This window comes from Pimephales promelas, chromosome 13, assembly GCF_988280905.1.
Source record: "Pimephales promelas chromosome 13, fPimPro1.hap1.1, whole genome shotgun sequence".
In the NCBI taxonomy this organism is placed as follows: Eukaryota; Metazoa; Chordata; class Actinopteri; order Cypriniformes; family Leuciscidae; genus Pimephales; species Pimephales promelas.
Window position 1 is genome coordinate 32094989 of NC_142781.1, and position 17649 is coordinate 32112637.

At 35.8% G+C, this 17649-nt stretch overlaps 1 protein-coding gene across 2 annotated transcripts; it reads right to left on the reverse strand.

Annotated features, from left to right (window-relative positions):
* Window positions 1-4520: 4520 nt before the first annotated feature.
* On the reverse strand, window positions 4521-14868 carry gpatch2 (G patch domain containing 2). Of its 2 annotated transcripts, none has more exons than XM_039648137.2 (10): window positions 14727-14868; window positions 12948-13667; window positions 11507-11571; window positions 11248-11421; window positions 9786-9832; window positions 9646-9701; window positions 7386-7419; window positions 7200-7264; window positions 6997-7085; window positions 4521-4948 (listed from the first exon to the last, which is right to left on the reverse strand). In XM_039648137.2, the coding sequence occupies exons 1-10, from the start codon at window positions 14774-14776 to the stop codon at window positions 4779-4781; spliced, it is 1470 nt and encodes a 489-aa protein (XP_039504071.1). In that variant the 5' UTR covers window positions 14777-14868; the 3' UTR covers window positions 4521-4778. The 2 variants fall into 2 exon arrangements, with proteins under 2 accessions (XP_039504071.1, XP_039504070.1); XM_039648136.2 differs by having other exon boundaries at window positions 12945-13667.
* Between the last annotated feature and the right edge of the window lie 2781 nt (window positions 14869-17649).

The window sequence follows — 17649 nt, forward strand, 5'->3', positions numbered from 1 at the left end:
TGTTCTTCATACGGTTGACTGAAAGATTCTTCGGGGAACTGAAAATGGTTTTGTGCAAAACAAAATATTAAATATATTAAAATGATTCAATAAAAATATTTTTTTTAATGAATCCTCAGCAAACATTTAAGAAACAATAAAGTGTTTATGTGAGATCATGGTGTTTGAAAGGAGAAAGCCTTCATTGTGCAGGAGGTAAACAGACGGTGTTTTCAGTGGTATTACTGGAGAAAGCCTCTGTCCACCCGTGTGCCGAGGGCAAACACACACTGAGCTGTAACACAAAGGCAGATCTCAACGCTCTCTGTGTCCAAGTCCTACGTTTACTTGATTCTGCAACTCTCTCACCATCATCATTGTCACTGCAGACTAAACAGCAGGAAACGCTCCTCATTAAACATCCTCCTCATCCCTCCTGATCACAATACACCCCGATGAGACAGAGATCTCGGATCATGATGAAACATTACACACGGAGCACACATCACTGCTGGTGTCTTTATAACAAACGGTAACAATTCAAAACTTTGAAAGCCAATCCAAGTGATCAGTTATCCTTTAAAGCACTCAATGCATCAATCCGGTCTCTTAATTGTTACCAGAACATTTAATAGATCAATGAAGTGCGGTCCAGTTTTATGCAATGTGCATCAGGTGTGAATGTACTTTACGGTCACATTTCAAATCTCACATCTTACTTAAATGTGTTTCCACAACTCATGCTATTATGAATTTGTCTGGATGAGTGTATCTGGCAGTTGTTACCTGTGTGCGGTTTGTTACGTAACTCGGGTCTCAAAGTGATGAGCTGAGCAGGATTACATGCTGGATTTCCTCTGACCGAGACAATTCACATCTCGCTTGTCTCACGCTGTCTGTGTGAGAGAGGGACACACACACAGAGAGAGAGAGAAATGATGACAGCGTTTTTAGAGCATTGACTATATTAGGCCTTAAAAATAAAATTGGATAAAATGCGATACTTTTTAAACACATCATTGGTCTTGACCTCGTCTCAATTAAAGGAGTAGTTCACTTTTAAAAAAACTTTTGCTGATAATTTACTCACCCCCATGTCATCCAAGATGTCCATGTCTTTCTTTCTTCAGTCAAAAAGAAATTAAGGTTTTTGATGAAAAAATTCCAGCATTTTTCTCCATATAATGGACTTCAGTGGGAACCAAACGATTCAAGGTCCAAAAGACAGTTTCAGTGCAAACTGCAAACTGTTTTTTACGGTCACATTTCAAATCTCACATCTTACTAAATACATTCAAGTTCCTTATTTTGCACATAGACTTGAAAATGCATAACCAAACCTAAAGGGTTGTAATTCATGAAAGGTTTGAACTTTGAAATGTCTTTTTAAACAAGCAGATTATAGCGTTTAAAAAAAAAGAAGAAAAAAGAGAAAAGTATTAAAAAGTTATAGGTTTAAGTTTACAGTAAAACAAATGTACTAAACATTATTTTATACAAAACATATTTTTCAAAATAATTTGGACTTACAAATTTGACGTTGATATCACAAAAATATTAGGCGCAATACAAAAAAAAAACAATTTTAGTTGTTTTTTTTTTTAGCTGGTTCTGTCAATATTATCAATATAGTCTCAGACCAAGTCAAGATTAGATTCTAAAACAGTGCAGTAATTTGTTTAATATGAAACATGACATCGCCCAATATAGGGGGAGAAGCCTGCTTAAAGGATTTCAAAGTAGGCTACTGTTTTTAGTGTTTCAAATTATACCTAATTCATGATGATTACTAAAATCTGCTAGGGAAAAATGAAAAAAAAATCCTTAAATTTGAGATTCCCAAACACTTTCTATAGGCTAGTAAATGATGTAATTCTATTTATTTAATATTTGTAGCATTGACCAGAGCTAATCAGGATTCTCTTGTGTTCACACTGACTCACTTGACGCTTTGAATAATTCTTCAACATCAGTTGCTGAGCAGGAAAGAGACACAGAGTCCATTGGTATAATTTTCTGCTAGATTGCGGAGTTATAATTACTCTAGAGATCAGCTGTACGGACGAGAGTATATTAGTATTGATCTGCCCACTGACAGTCTTCACAATAACAAACGCACAGAATAGGAAAATAACTACCGTTAAATAACCCCTGAAGATAATCAACATGATAATTGAGTTGTCTCTTAATAATGTTATTTATTTACTCACCCTCATCTTCTTCTAAATGCGAAGGACTTTCTTTCTTCCATCGGAACAACAAAGAAGACGTTTAACAGAAGGTCCGAGCTGACCGCTTTTTAGGAGGAAACCAACAATTTAATGTGGCAAATAATTTAATAAATAAAATAATTAAGTAAAATTTACAAATTTAAAATAATTGAATTAATGAAATAAAACTACAGAACCCTGAGATGAGTTGAAAATATTAAGGATGACTGAAAATGAATCTGAAGGAGATTCAACCTTGAGCAGAGAGCGCTTTAATACTGATCTACAGTATATGAACATACAACACTTTGACTTCAGAACACACACATCAAGACTATATCACCCCTGCTCCCGAAATGCAAATTGGCAAAAAACGACAAAAAGACCAAAGTAAACAAATGAAGCATGTTTGGTAGTTTGGCATGTACAGATCACAGGAAGGGACAAACCTGACATGTTCCCCATTCACATCAACAACGACTTGATAACTGTTCATTCTGAGCGCAAACATGGTTAAAAATACAACATGTTTCCAAAACCATACAAAAAAAACAAACACTTATCATTCAGGGCGGTACAAACACCAGAAAGGAAGTGATGTCACATTCAGCCCAAAGACTCTTCCTGTCTCAGCGACCGTTCTGGTGAGATAATAGCATCTCCAATAATCTGGGATTGTTCTTAAGTGGCATTGAAGTATTTACCCAACAATGACTTAATCTTCTTTAATCACCTCGTGACAATCAGAAATGACAGTCGTCAGTAGTAAGTGTGTCACATCCTTGAATAGTTCATTTGAACTAAGCCAATTTAGTCAATTAATCTAATTCATTACTCAAACTCTGCTGAGAAATACGTGCATTTCACAGAATTCAAATGGATAAACAGAAATGGACCCCAAACCCTCATATAATACCACCATTAAAACACATGCGTGTTCAGTCAAGTAAAACAGCCGCAGTCGGCATCTTTTCAGCATTTCATACGTGCAGAACTGCTTACACGAGTGTGATTGGCTGAGGTATTGACATTCATTATTAGTGCATGATATTTGCACAAACGTCAAAAAAAAAACAGGATGCAAAAACTAAAAAAAATATTATAAATTATTGTAAAAAACACATGTCACCTCCCCCCAAAAAACGACTAAAAACCAAACGATATCATGAGTGACGTCAGATATACAAATACCAAATGAATAGAGACAGACGATGATTTGGACTGTTCTAATCTGCTAAAACAGGTCTTCATTCATATTCGAAAGTTATTTTCGAAAATAATAAAATATTTTGCTGATTTCCACTGGGATTCGCAGAGAGCCGAGGTTTGGCGGTTGGCTTAATAATTGACATCACTGATAACGACCCACAAGCTCGTTTAAATACTTGTGCAGGGTATTAAAAATCAACATCAAAATAAAGTAGGGCTGTCAAACAATTAATCGCATCCAAAATAAAAGTTATATGTATAAAGTATATATGTGGGTGCACTGTGTATAATTATTTTATATATATATGAAGAGTTCAGATGCAAAAGCCTCTAAGTGCCATTTGAAATTTTCTTCTAGAATGATCATTTTTATCAAGCTTGTATATTTAAGTTCAGTAATTTCAGTTAAATTGCAATGAGGATTACCTATTAATTGTTATTTAAGTGAAATTACTGAACTTGAATATATAAGCTTGATAAAAATGATCATTTTAGAAGAAAATTTCAAATGGCATTTAGAGGCTTTTGCATCTGAACTCTTCATATACAAAGTATATATATATATACACACACACATGCTTGTATATATTTAAGAAATATTTTCATGTATATACTGTATATAGATTTATATATTATATATAAATATAAAATATATAAATAATATTTTTTTCTTAAATATACATGCATGTGAGTGTATTTATACATATACAAAATAATTATACACAGTGCACCCACATATATTATGTAAACACAAACTTTTATTTTGGATGCGATTAATTAAAACAGCTCTAGAATAAAGAAATAATAAATTATATTTTGCATAAAGAAAACGAACGCTTCTTTTTCTTCTTCGTTGAGACGTTTGAATGACAACTAAGCACATTAATTCCCCAAATTCTCATTACGGTAATTACGCAAATATTTTGTCATCGTCGTACTGAATATAGAAAAATTCTCATTCTGACAAAACATTTTTAATCACAATAACAAGAATGTTGAGGAGAAATGTGCTTACGAAATAATGTCCAAAAAACAGACTTAATTTTTTTGTTATGCAAAATATAATTTTTCCTATGATTTTGCTATGAAACTTCTTCCTATTATGTCAGATGGAAAATGTTTATGACATGCGTCACGAGAGTTAACTGAAACGGTGCGCGTGTGTGTGTGTGTGGGCAGTGAGGCAGCTCTACAGTCAGTCCTTGTCTGGGCCAATGCAGGTGTACTATTTCGTTTCATTCTGTGCATCCTCGTTCCCTACATCTACTGGTCTATCAGCTCAGTGCTGCCTCCTGCTGGAGGTATAACGGAGAGAAAGACGACCTGCGGGCCCGGCTCGCCGTCTCTGCGCGAGTTGCTCTCTCTGTTCTCGGCTCGAGCTCAGTTGAAGCCCAGTCCGGCTCCCTTCGGCCTCTGAGACGCACGGATCGGCTCGGTGATGCCTCTGCCCTCTGGGCCCAGACCCGACCCCGGGGTCCAGCCCATACTCTGCAGCATACGGTTCCCCACGTTTGACTCCGGGAGAGGAGCAGCGCTCTCGCCCACTACGCCTGAGAGAGACACAGAGAAACGGATAATCTGCATTAAGCAGTAAAGCTCGCTGATCCTTGTAATGCACTTGATGGGTGGAAAGAGTCCACAAGTCAGATCTGTGGACCAACCCTGATCTGCAATCAAAAAATGTGCATATGGGTAACATAACATGAGAATTAATATTTTAGGTTAACTCAAAGATCTAAGACTTTTTCTATGTACACAAAAGGCCTATTCTCTCAAATATTGTTCACAAATCTGTCTAAATCTGTGTTATGCCTGGTTCAGATTAAGTCAAGTCACATTTATTTATATAGCGCTTTTTTACAATAGAGATTGTATCAAAGCAGCTTCACCGTGATCACATAGAGGCAGACCGATATTATCGGCCGATATTAGGCATTTCCCGAAATATCGGTATCGGCAGTTATGATGGCCGATAAATGAATATTTAAAAAAGAAAATAAAAACGGACAAAACACGCTTCAATCATCTCTCCTTGGCCTGTTATATTTAAAAATGTATGTTTTACAATTTGCAGTATGATGTTATCCATTGCTAAATTATGGCTCATCATGGACTAGCTAACCACAAAGCTATATGCCACTATCATCAGTGGAAGACCGCTAATTTTAACATTAATGAGCTTTTTCTGCCTAAATAAAGTAATGATTACTGTATTTATAACTAGCATATCTCTAGTTACAGTCAAGTTATACTTTCGAGGAGTGAGCATTTAGACATAGAGAAAAAGTATCAAACGTATCTTGTGCAGAAAAGTTAGCTTTTCTTTTACACGTGTGTGAAATCCAACAATATTTAATTAAAAAAAAATACCGGCCGATATATCGGAATATCGGATTTTAAAACCCAAAAATATTTGTATCGGTATCGGCCATCAAAATTCTTTATCGGTCGGGCTCTACATGAAAGTAATACAACACAGATCAATAATATTGTTGAATATTAAATGTCTCCAACTACACTCTAAAAAATGCTGGGTTGTTTTAACCCAATTTTGGGTAAAATATGGACAAACCCAGCCATTGGGTTACATTTTTTAAATTAAATTTTTAACCCAATGGCTGGGTTTGTCCATATTTTACCCAAAATTGGGTTAAAACAACCCAGCATTTTTTAGAGTGTAAGCGAGCCAAAAGCAAGGTAACAGTGGCAAGGAACCAAAACTCCATCAGGTGATTAAATGGAGAAAAAAACCTTGGGAGAACCCAGGCTCAGTCGGGGGCCAGTTCTCCTCTGGCCAACGAAAGAACAGTGATTACAAAACAAATTGGATCGAAACATTAAGAGAATTGTCCATTTCCATCTGTTTGGAAGTAGAAGATCACACGATTTTAGCCCGATGTTGGCACGATCCCTTTGACGTTGGGTGTTGTGGGGATTCGTAAACGACAACGGCCGTCGGGACGCAAGATTCGATCGTATCATCTCGGCCTCTTAATTTATGCAAATGCACAGCAACACGAACACATAAAGCATGTCCATAAATGTTGCCCAAGTTTAGTTCATGCTCCTTACCTAAATGTTGACGAATTGAACCTGAACGTAAAGTATTAGCATGTAAATCAGTGTTCCTGGACAGGGTAACTAAAGTAGAGAATGAGAGACACATAATCCTGATGATATATGTCAAGTTTCCTGCTCCTCATAAACTCTAAATAGTTTCGGAGAAATGCATAATCACAGCTCTGTGACCTCTGACCCCCAGGGACCGCAGGCATTTGCTTTGCGTCACAGATGAGGGCAGGAAATGATGGAGTTTAATGAGGAAATTAGATCAGCACTGATCTGTCTGCTCAGCCGCCAATCCAATCACATAAACAGCATTGAGTTTATTGTTACCACGGCGAAAAGCCTCCGACTCTTCCTGATGATGCATGCTGGGAATTATCTGGCCACATGGGTCACATGTTTCCATGAATCGTTTGTGTTAAAGAAGAACACTTCATTTACATTTAGTATTCAGAATGTGGGTCTGATGTCTCTTTAGAGAATCTTTTCAGATGATCCAACAATGGTGTGTGTGTGTGTGTGTGACAGTTACCTGAGGCTGACGGGGCTCCGACAGGTGCAGCTTTCCGTCGTCTCTTTATATCTCCAGTACACAAAGAGCCAAGATGACCACTTGTCTGTCTACAGAGAAAGAGAGAGAGTGAAATATGTATGAAAATGACATATTTTGAAACCCTATAAATGGACTTCAGCCTAATATATTATTACATTATTATATATTATGTGTATTTTTACCTGCTGGCAGTCTTAAGAGCGCAGCTTTTCCTGTGGCTTCTGTCGCTACGAGAATCCCAAAGCAACTGAACATACACAAAGTCACATGTTAAATGTAAAAACTTTAACACACAGGCCTGAAACTCAGTATACAGCAAATAAAGCATAGATTTATCTAGAGAGAGAGAAATATTTGGTCAGTCTTACTTGGTCTCTTCTGGTCCCGGAGCTGAACCACGAGCTGCAGAGGACACACACATATGACCAAAGTATTATATCACAGTATCATATTTAAACTACGTTTAAAAAGTTTTAGATTGGTAAGATTTCTTTATGTTTTTGAAAAATTCTCTTCTTTTTAAGGTTGCATTTATGATCCAAAATACAATTATTTGATCCAATATTGTGAAATATTACAATTTAAAATAAGTTCCCCATTTAAAAATATTTTAAAATGCTATTTATTCTTGTGTTTACAATTTTGAAGATTCTTTGATATTATAATATATGTATTTACAGTCACTTTTGATTAATTTAATGCATCCATGCTGAATAAAAGTATTTTTCAAAAAAATAAAATAAATAAGAGAACTAAAAAAAATTACAGATCTAAAACTTTTGAACGGTACTGTATATAATACAATGTTATTTTTGCTTTGTAAATTACTTTTTACTTTGTAAAAAAAAGTTTAAAAATAACCATTAAATTAAATTAAATTAATTTGAGTTGAATTCTTTTAATTACAATTTTACAATTACTTTTTACTTTGGTAAAAACATTTTAAAATAACCATTAAATTTTATAAAATTAATAATTTTAATTAAAAAAGTATTATGCATTAACCATGGCATGTGTTAACACCTATTTTATTTAAGCAATCCAGAAATTGAAGTACTTTCTAAATGAAAGGTGCTTCATCAAATCTGCTTACATTATAAAAAAGAATCGATGCAAATGAAAAAAAAAGATTCATAACAAATGAACAAGTCAGACAGTGTAAAAACGGCTTCGCACTATGTGAAGTAACTTGAACAACACTTAAAAACTAAAAAAACTATTAAAAAAAACTAAACACTAAAGCCAGAGCCAGATTTGAAGCTGTTGTAAACATTGTGAATACACTCTGTATTTTCAAAGTGCTCCATGTGTGATCATCCCTCCCACATTTGGAACAATGTAAATATATATATATATATATATATATATATTTTTTTTTTTAAAGCGGTCCTGACCAATGAGTCCACAGTGGAAAGGCCAATTCACAGTGCACCAAAACACAGCGACAGACAGCCACAAACAGACACTTTGTTGAGTTTTGTCAGATCAGTGTGTTACCCAGCATTGCTCGGCTTTCGTTACCACTGCTACAGCTTTATTTACTGGTGCTTGGTACGTTTCTTGTCTCTAAACCAAACTTGGGTCTCCCACCGACAAGTTTAAACCCTGTCTGTCTAGAGCTCTTCTCGTGTTTAGGCATTAGATCAGCAGACGGTCTTTTGTAGCTGTTTGAACACATTCGATCACATGAGCGATTACACTACAAAAGCAATCCGGTCTATGTGTTTTCAACTACCTCTGGAATTGGACGAGCAGCTCAAAACCTTACAGACCCCGTTTACACCTGTATTTAGTGTCGTCCACTTGTGATCCGATCGACCGAAACGCATTTTTTTTTTTTTTTTTTTTTTTGAAGACCCCATTTGTCCTTTATTTATTTCTTTTTTTTTATTTTTTTTTTTTATTTAACAGTCAGACATACATACAAACAAACCAACATAGTGCAGTAGTGAGCAATCTTGTAAATCCATAATTCCAGCAGTGGCAAGAGTGATTTAAGTGTTTGATCTAAGTGTGTAAGTGAGCGTGTATGAGCGTGGGTATGTGTATGCGTGTGTACACAAAGTAACCATTTATTATTTATTACCATTGTCATTACCATCACTCCCCACTACCACCATACTGCCCATATTGTTTTTGTAGATTTTTATTTCCATCCTTCCTCCTATGTAACAATTGCCATTGTCAATCCTGTACAAAATATGATAATATAATAATATAATATAATAATATAATATAATATAAGACAACCTTCCCCCACATCTCATCAGTCCCTATCTTTTCTATATTTTTCTTTTTTTTTGTGTGTGTTATGTGCAATGTCTAAAGTGCATTAAAAGAGGGAGTACAGTGCGAGAATGTCTCAAATTGGGCCAGAGATGCTGTCCCGTTGAAACTACTTCTCGCCTGTCTTGCCTGCCTTGGTGTTTGCGATGTTTATCCAAATATACTTATTCTTTTTTTTTTTTTTCTTTTTTTTTTTTTTTTTCCCTTTTCTATGTTGTGGTGGACCGAAACGCATTTTAATATCAGGTGTAAACGGCCTCACTGGGCGACATTTCTAGCCGATGTCATACAGCCAATCCCTACGTTGAGCTGTCAAATACCTTTAAGCCAATCAGGACTTACTTCTGAGGATCCTGGGATAATCTGTGTAATCTATCAGGAATTCCTTGAGAGGTTCCCTGTTAGGAAAGAGAATGAAAAACATCACAACTAAATAGATAATTATCAAATAGAGTGTTCACAGTTTAGACAAGCGCACAAACCTGTGACTGCTGGAGACAGGCCTGTCGTGCGAGCCGTGCTTGAAACCCTGAAAAACAAGCCTTGGTTAAACATTTTCAGAGATATGATCTAACAATCAGTGTGTGAGATCAATTTCTTTGAGATGAACAGGAATGAATAGTTTTCTCCTGTTATACAACTCAAAAAATTAGAGTATTGTGCAAAAGTGCATTTATTTCAGTTATTCAACTTAAAAGGTGAAAGTAACTGATAGACTCATTACATGCAACGTGAGATATTTCAAGCCTTTATTTGTTATAATTTTGATGGATTATGCCTTACGGCTATAAAAACCTTTTCACAATATTCTAATTTTGAATTTGGGGTTTTCATAAGCAGTAAGCCATAATCAACAACATTATAACAAATAAAGGCTTGAAATATCTCACTTTGCATGTAATGGGTCTATATATTAGTTTAAGTTTTTAAGTTGAATTGCTGAAATAAATGAACTCAAATTTTCAGAGTTTTGAACATACACCATTCTTTTTACTTTTATAACTGTGAATTTTTGTTTTATTGTGTTTGGTTTAGTATGAAAGGCTACTGGGCACTGCAGGGTCTGTCTTAGATTGTATGATGATGTATGGGTTATGTGGTCCTTTTGTATCCATTATGGGTTGTATAGCACTGTCCTCTGGTGGACACATATGTGAACTACAACTCATGCTTAAGTTTGTGTGAGGCTGTTTACAGCTGGTATTAAAGGAGTAGTTCACTTTTAAAAAACTTTTGCTGATAATTTACTCACTCCCATGTCATCCAAGATGTCCATGTCCTTCTTCAGTTGAAAATAAATTAAGGTTTTTGATGAAAACATTCCAGGATTTTTCTCCATATAATGGACTTCAATGGGAACCAAACTGTTCAAGGTCCAAAAGACAGTTTCAGCACAAACTGCAAACTGTTCAAAGGGCTTTAAATGATTCCAGACGATGAATAAGGGTCTTATCTAGCGAAACGATCGCTCATTTAAAAAAAAAAAATTAAAGATTAAGTTTTATAAGCTCAAATGGTCGCCTTGCTCTGTTCTGTGATGCGTGTTCGTGACTCTCCTGTTCGAACTCGTTCATCAAAATGAACTAATCTTTTTTCGTGTCATTTGGTTCATTCAACGAACGAAATGAACAAGTTGACTCGGGAAAAGATTTGCTCATTTTGATGAACGAGTTCGAACAAGAGAGTCACAAACGTGCGTCACAGAACAGAGCAAGGCGATCATTTGAGCTTATAAAACTTAAACTTTGTTATTTTTTTAAATGAGCGATCGTTTCGCTTGATAAGACCCTTATTCATCGTCTGAAATCGTTTAAAGCCCTTTGAACAGTTTGCAGTTTTCACTGAAACTGTCTTTTGGACCTTGAACGCGTCTACTTGTGATTCAATCGACCAAAATGCTTAATACCAGGAGTGAACAGGGCCTAAGAGTATTTAAACACACACCTCTTTGACTGCCCTGTGACATTAACGGGAACGCCCCGGTCAGGATGCTGTTGAACATGGGGTCATTGAGGTCGAGTTCGTTGGAATCTCTTTCCCACCACGGAACAACTCCCGCAATCCCACAAGCCCCGCCCGGCTCGCCCTCGTAGAACCAATCGCTCTGCTCGTCGTCACCTGAAACACAACACATGCTGCACATACACTCTGTGTTCATGCTACATGTGATGTATGGTGATTTGTTACATATGAATATACACACCTTGCCTTCCCTCGTCATTTGTGTACAGACCCCCATCACTGCTGTTACTCACGCTGCTCGTCTCACTGCAATCACACACACACACACCACATGTCGTTTTAAGCCTTTTGTGTAAAAGAGTGAATCTCACAAAAACTTGTCCAAGGTCACAAAAAAATTGCACTAACAATATGAAGCCTATTTTTAAGACCATTAAAGGGATAGTTCACCCAGAAATCAAAAATATCTCATGATTTACTTACCCTCAAGCCATCCTAGGTGTGTATGACTTACTTTTTTTAGTCGAACATAATCGTAGTTACATTTAAAAATTATCCTTTTCCAAGCTTTATAACGGGAGTGAATGGTAACCGAGATTTTGAAGCCCAAAAAAGCCTTCTGAAGCGAAATGATGCATTTTTGTAAGAAAAATATCAATATTTATAACTTCGGTAACATCCACACGCAAGTGACCTTTGACCTGACACAGTGGTTATAGTCTGTAAGGTTATAAATATGGACATTTTCTTTATACGGCCCTGGAGTCGTATGGATTACTTTTATGATGGATGGATGCGCTTTTTTTGGACTTCAAAAAAAAAGGTACCATTCACTCCCATTATAAAGCTGGGAAGAACCAGGATATTTTTTAATATAACTCTGATTGTGTTCAGCTGAAAGAAAAAAGTCATACACACCTAGGATTGGTTGAGGGTGCATAAATTATGGGATCATTTTCATTTTTGGGTGAACTAACAGTTTAGGATTGTTAGTTAGCAAAACAATATAGTATTGCAGTGATATATTAGTGTAATAAAATTTATTAATTTTAGTTTATCATTTTAAATAAATTTAGTAATGCTTTATTATTTTAATTAATATCAGACAAATATTAAGGCAGTAAAATATGACCATTATATAATTTAAATAATACGCTAATTTAAATAATATGTCATTGTTGGCATTTTTTTTTTTTTTACATTATGCATTTTTGCGCATTTTGGTGATTGGGAGAATTGGGATTGGGGTGTATTATTTGTCAAAAATAATCTCACCATGCAAAAAACAAAAAAATTGTTGAAAAACAGGATTTCATATTTTTCTTATTTTAGTTTTGATTTGAAATATGACCTGGGCATGTTCCTTACAGATTTCATGAGATTAAGCAATATGAATATGTTATGCTAATGCGTGTCGCTGTAATTATTACACTCGGTGGATTTAATAAAAGATGTTATTAATAATGTTTCTGGTATATAAAAGATCTGCTAAAAAACTAGAGGTCTAGTCTTAAAACGGAGGAGTGTTTGCAGGCCACGATCAGAAAAATATTAAAAAAATAGTCCAAGAACTAGAAAAGAAGCAAAAATTGCTGATTTTCTAGCATTTAGCGAGGCCTCGTTCTGAGAGACAGAGCAACAGGAAGAGGAGGGGCTACACAGAAAAGCAGATCACTAACCACCTGTCACTCATGTCCTCATCGGAGCCTTTCTGCTCCTCAAATTCCATCTTATCTTTGGCCGTATGTCCCGCCTCCTCGCTCTCCACCACCACGCCTTCATCCGCCGCGTCCTGTGCGAGTCTCTGCGCCGTGAACTTCCTTTTCTTCACCCTGTTTTTGTTCACGTCACTCCCTTTGGCTTCCGGACTAAACCCCGCCCCTCTGCTGCTTTCTACTGCTGGTGCCCTGGGAGGCGGAGCCAGCATGGTGGCGACATCTAGTGGCGGATCCACAGCCATGCGCTTGACTTTCCGACGCCTCCGTAAACTTCGGGATCCCAAACCGTCCGCTCCGCTCAAGTCGTCCAGCCAAATCGGCCTCTTCCCCCTCCCGGAGTCCGCGGTGAGGGGCGCCCGCCGCTTCGCCCCGAGCTGCTCATCCGAGTCACTGTTGTTGTTGTCCCGCGTGTGAGCGCCCCCTGCTGTAGACGAACGATAGTCTTTCTGCTCCTCCAGGCTGGATTCGGACCCTTCGCTCAGGTGGCAGGTGTCCCACGGCGGGTGAGGGTTATCGGACCGGCGCTTCCGGCCACGACGCTTGCGGGCCTGCCGTTTCAACAGGCAACCGACGGCCAGGGCGTGATCTCCACCGTCGCCAAACCCTCCACGGGCTTGTTCTGAACTCTCCTCCAGAGCCGACACCAGATCATGAACCAGCTCGTCCATCGTCCGCCGAAAGTGCCTGATGAGAACGAGGGACGCAAGTTGAATTAGGGCGAAGCATTTGGAAAAGGCAAACACAAATGAGATTTTAAAATATAATTGTAAAGAAATTAGTTTCAAGTCAATTAAATATTTGTGAGCTTAACAGCATAAAAATTCCATGACTTTTGAATCAATGCCATATTATGTAATTGCCACGTAATGGTTTATTAATTTGTATTTTTCTATTAGAATCAATATCTTGTCTATTTTTTTTTAAATAATTTATTTATTTTATTAATTTTTGAGGGCTTTTTTGGGATTGTCACCAGGTCATGCACAAGCTCATCCATGAAAGTGCCTGATCAAAATAAGTTAAATTAGGTTAAAATTAGAAAATTAAAACCCCTAATAAAAAAATAAAAATTATAATAATTTTGTCCATAATGGATTTTATAGATTTTGTACTCAGATAGCAATTTAAATAGCTGAAAAAAATATATCATAATTTATATATATAAAATATATTCACATATTAAATGCCATGTCACATAATAACTTTACTATTATTTATTTTATGACTTTTATTAATGTATTTATTTTATTCATTTTTTTCAAATCACATTTTTTACTGTTATTTCCAGGTTTTGAATGACTGTGGGAATTTTTATAGTCAATATTTCCATACTATTATACCTTCTTTATGGCATTGTCCATCCAAACATAATGATGATGATAGAAACACGGTGACATTTTTTTAATAAAGGCTTGATTCATAATTAGTCACGATTATCAATCAATTGATCGACGATTTCAAGCTATGCCTTTGAAAAGCAGACCACAGTATTAGTCCTGTAATACAAAGTCCAGTATTTGTCCCATACTGTAATGCCATGGTACTAGTTGTAATGACTTATTACCATATTCATGAACTAATGGATAGAAAAATAGAATACCATTGTAAATTGTCAAAAGCTACATGACAACACAACGGCAGTTTATTGAGAGTGTGAGATCAGGTCAGAAATACACACATCATGATCGGCTCTAAAAAGACTGATGGCAAAACACATGCAATGCCGCAGTGTGAGACACGTACCAGCCGGTTCCCGCTTTACCGAAGCTCTTGATCTCGGCGGCGCGGAACATCAAACCCGCAGAACGCGACAAAAACTCAAGGGAAAATATCGAGGCCGCGCTCACATATCATAGCGCCACAACAACAACACCGCACCGGAAATGGAAAACATGGCATAAAAGACACGCATCCGGCGACGAAAACAGCTAGTGCTTCCAAAATAAAAGCCGAAGATAATAATAAATCGATCATACATAAATCAAATAAATGGAGAAATCGACATGGGAAACTCGGTCAGAAGTCTCTTCGTTATTTTGGTTCATTATATATTTGTATTGTTTTTATTTATTAGGTTTTATTATATGCATATTCGATATTCTGTCTTTTTAATGTTACTTTCCTATCACTTATCATAATTTGATTAAACCATTTTTACAGTCTATGGATTAAACTTAATACCTGCAAATAAATTAATATCTGCCCAAAGAAATTGTAAAAAAAAAAAATTGTAAAAAAATCAAAGAAATTGGAAACTTCAGAATCACACTAAAACATTTTAATAAACACGTGTGCCTGCATAAATATACACACACATATAGGCTACAAACACTTTCACCTTGTTGTTTTCCAAACCGTTTTTAATTGTTTTTTTTTTCATTGTCGAAATATGCATTGTATACTAATAGTTACAATATAATTGAATGATAAAATTTTAAGACAAATAAATAACACTAATGTAAACTAAAGAGATATGTATTTTTATTATAAATTTTTATTGTTTTTCTTTATTTGGTTTATTATTTACATGATAAATATTCAATATCAATGTCAATATTCAACATTGAACATTGCTGATTTGAAAGTCTTTTTTATTCGACCCAGGATATTTTACTTCCCCATAATTTATCTATAATTTGATTAAGCTTAATATATGCAATACGTTTTTAAGCAAACAAATTGAAATGGAATCTTCAGAATCTACAAAAGAGCTTTTTCTTGAATATATTTACACTTATAAACACAAAAACCCGTTCCCTTTATTTAAGTTTCTTCGCTTGTCTTTTTATTTTTCCTTATAAGTTTATTTTCTTTGAAAATTTCTTTTGTGCTAATTTGAATGTGTCATTTTAATTTGTCCGTGTGTGTTTGGACTGTGAAATTGAGGGTCTCACATGAACTTGACCCTCTCATATTACCACAAACACACAGTTTACACCAGTGTAGCAGGTAAATATAGAAACACTCGGTCTCTGACATCCATGAACAAGTTGAAACCCAGAACTGCTCTGATTAAACAGGTCATCTGCAATTATTTGTAACCTTTTTACTGATTTCTTCCGGAACATTTGCATATTTATAACTCTGCATCAGATTTAAACCGGTTCTAAGAAGATCTGTGATCACTGCGCTTGCCATGCACAGAGAGGATGAGGAGGATGAGAATGAAACTGGAAGTGACCAGGAATTCAGGAGCAGAGAAGAAGCCATTGACTCCAGCTGGTCCTGGGTAACCTGTGTGTGTGTGTGTGTGTGTGTGTGTGTGTGTGTGTGTGTGTGTGTTTGGCAGCGTGTCTATAGCACCAGTTCAAAGTCTGGACACACCTAATAGCAAAGTCGTCAGAACTAAAATAACACACACACAAAAAATATATATATATTAATTTTCATGATTTTTTTATTATTTATTAATGCATTCATTTTTTCAGGCATGGAAATAAAAAAACAGTTATTTCCAGGTTTTCTATGACTGTGGGAATTTAAGTAAATAAATAAATGTCACACACAGGATCATGTTAGCTTCTTCAGAAGTCGCAATGCACACTTTGAGCAAATGATGTTTTTCCTCCAATCTCTACTCCCACACTTGCATTAAAAAAGGTTTTGTTGAGTCAAGTACAAACAAAACAAGACAGACTGTTTCAAAGCAGCTTTAATAAATTCAAATAAAAATAATTCAATGGCGCAAACAGAGTTCATTTGCAGCTCTAAAAGAAAACAGTGCCATTGTTCAGCTGAAGTCACGATGACTATTATGATTATATTAGTGTAAATTAATAAATAAAGCATAGGATTAGGAATGAAATATATATATATATATATATATATATATATTAACATCAGGTGCATCCAAACTATTCACTGGCATTTTAATGATGTAACATACTGTATATAAAAAAAGCTATAGTTGGTGTTGGCATTATGGGCAATGAGAATCAAAGTGAGCATTGATTCATGTCTCTATAAAGTGATCTATAAAGTGAACAATGCTGTTGTTGATGCATTTACAAACTTGTCATTTTTCCTATTCTGCCTATAGTCACGTAAACCATGTTGCAGTTGGCTCTATATACACTTCAAGGTGTTTAAATAAATGTAAAATGTTTATTGATGATATGATAATTCTATGTTTATATGATATGTTTATTGACGAAATGATAATTCTAAAGACATTTTTACGCAATTTTGGTACTCGGCAAATATAAAAGATTTTTATAGCTGAGACCTACTGAATAAGCAAAGTAACAAAATAGACAGATTGAAAAGACGCATACATAAACAGAGCCACAACTCAACTCTGTGGTTAGTGGAGGAAGAACACGCGAGCGTGACTCAAAACCAATCTCTTGTTTCCTTTTTTCTCTCTCTGTCTGTCTGCTGTTTTCAAAGCATGATCACAGCACTGAGTCTTGTTACATGCAAATCTCCCAATGTGGTCTGTCTGATGCACAGAACTTTTTTATGGTTAGTCTTTCCACACATGCACAAATACAACTATATCTCTCTATTGGCATAATGTTTAGAAACGGTCCGGTTTTGTAACATACATTATGCACTAGTATTTGTTATGACAACTAAATATGGGAGCTTACAGGGCTTGTGTGACTTTAACTGTCACCTCTTGATTATATTATATTTCTGGTCTGTTTGACTGACTCCCATTTAT

Coding starts and splice junctions, on each gene's coding strand:
- gpatch2 (XM_039648136.2), bottom strand. CDS start 14,776: ATGTTCCGCGCCGCCGAGATCAAGAGCTTCGGTAAAGCGGGAACCGGC. Junction 13,668..14,726: donor GGTAAAGCGGGAACCGGCTG/GTACGTGTCTCA, acceptor CGTTCTCATCAG/GCACTTTCGGCGGACGATGG. Junction 9,702..9,785: donor CCTGTCTCCAGCAGTCACAG/GTTTGTGCGCTT, acceptor CTTTCCTAACAG/GGAACCTCTCAAGGAATTCC.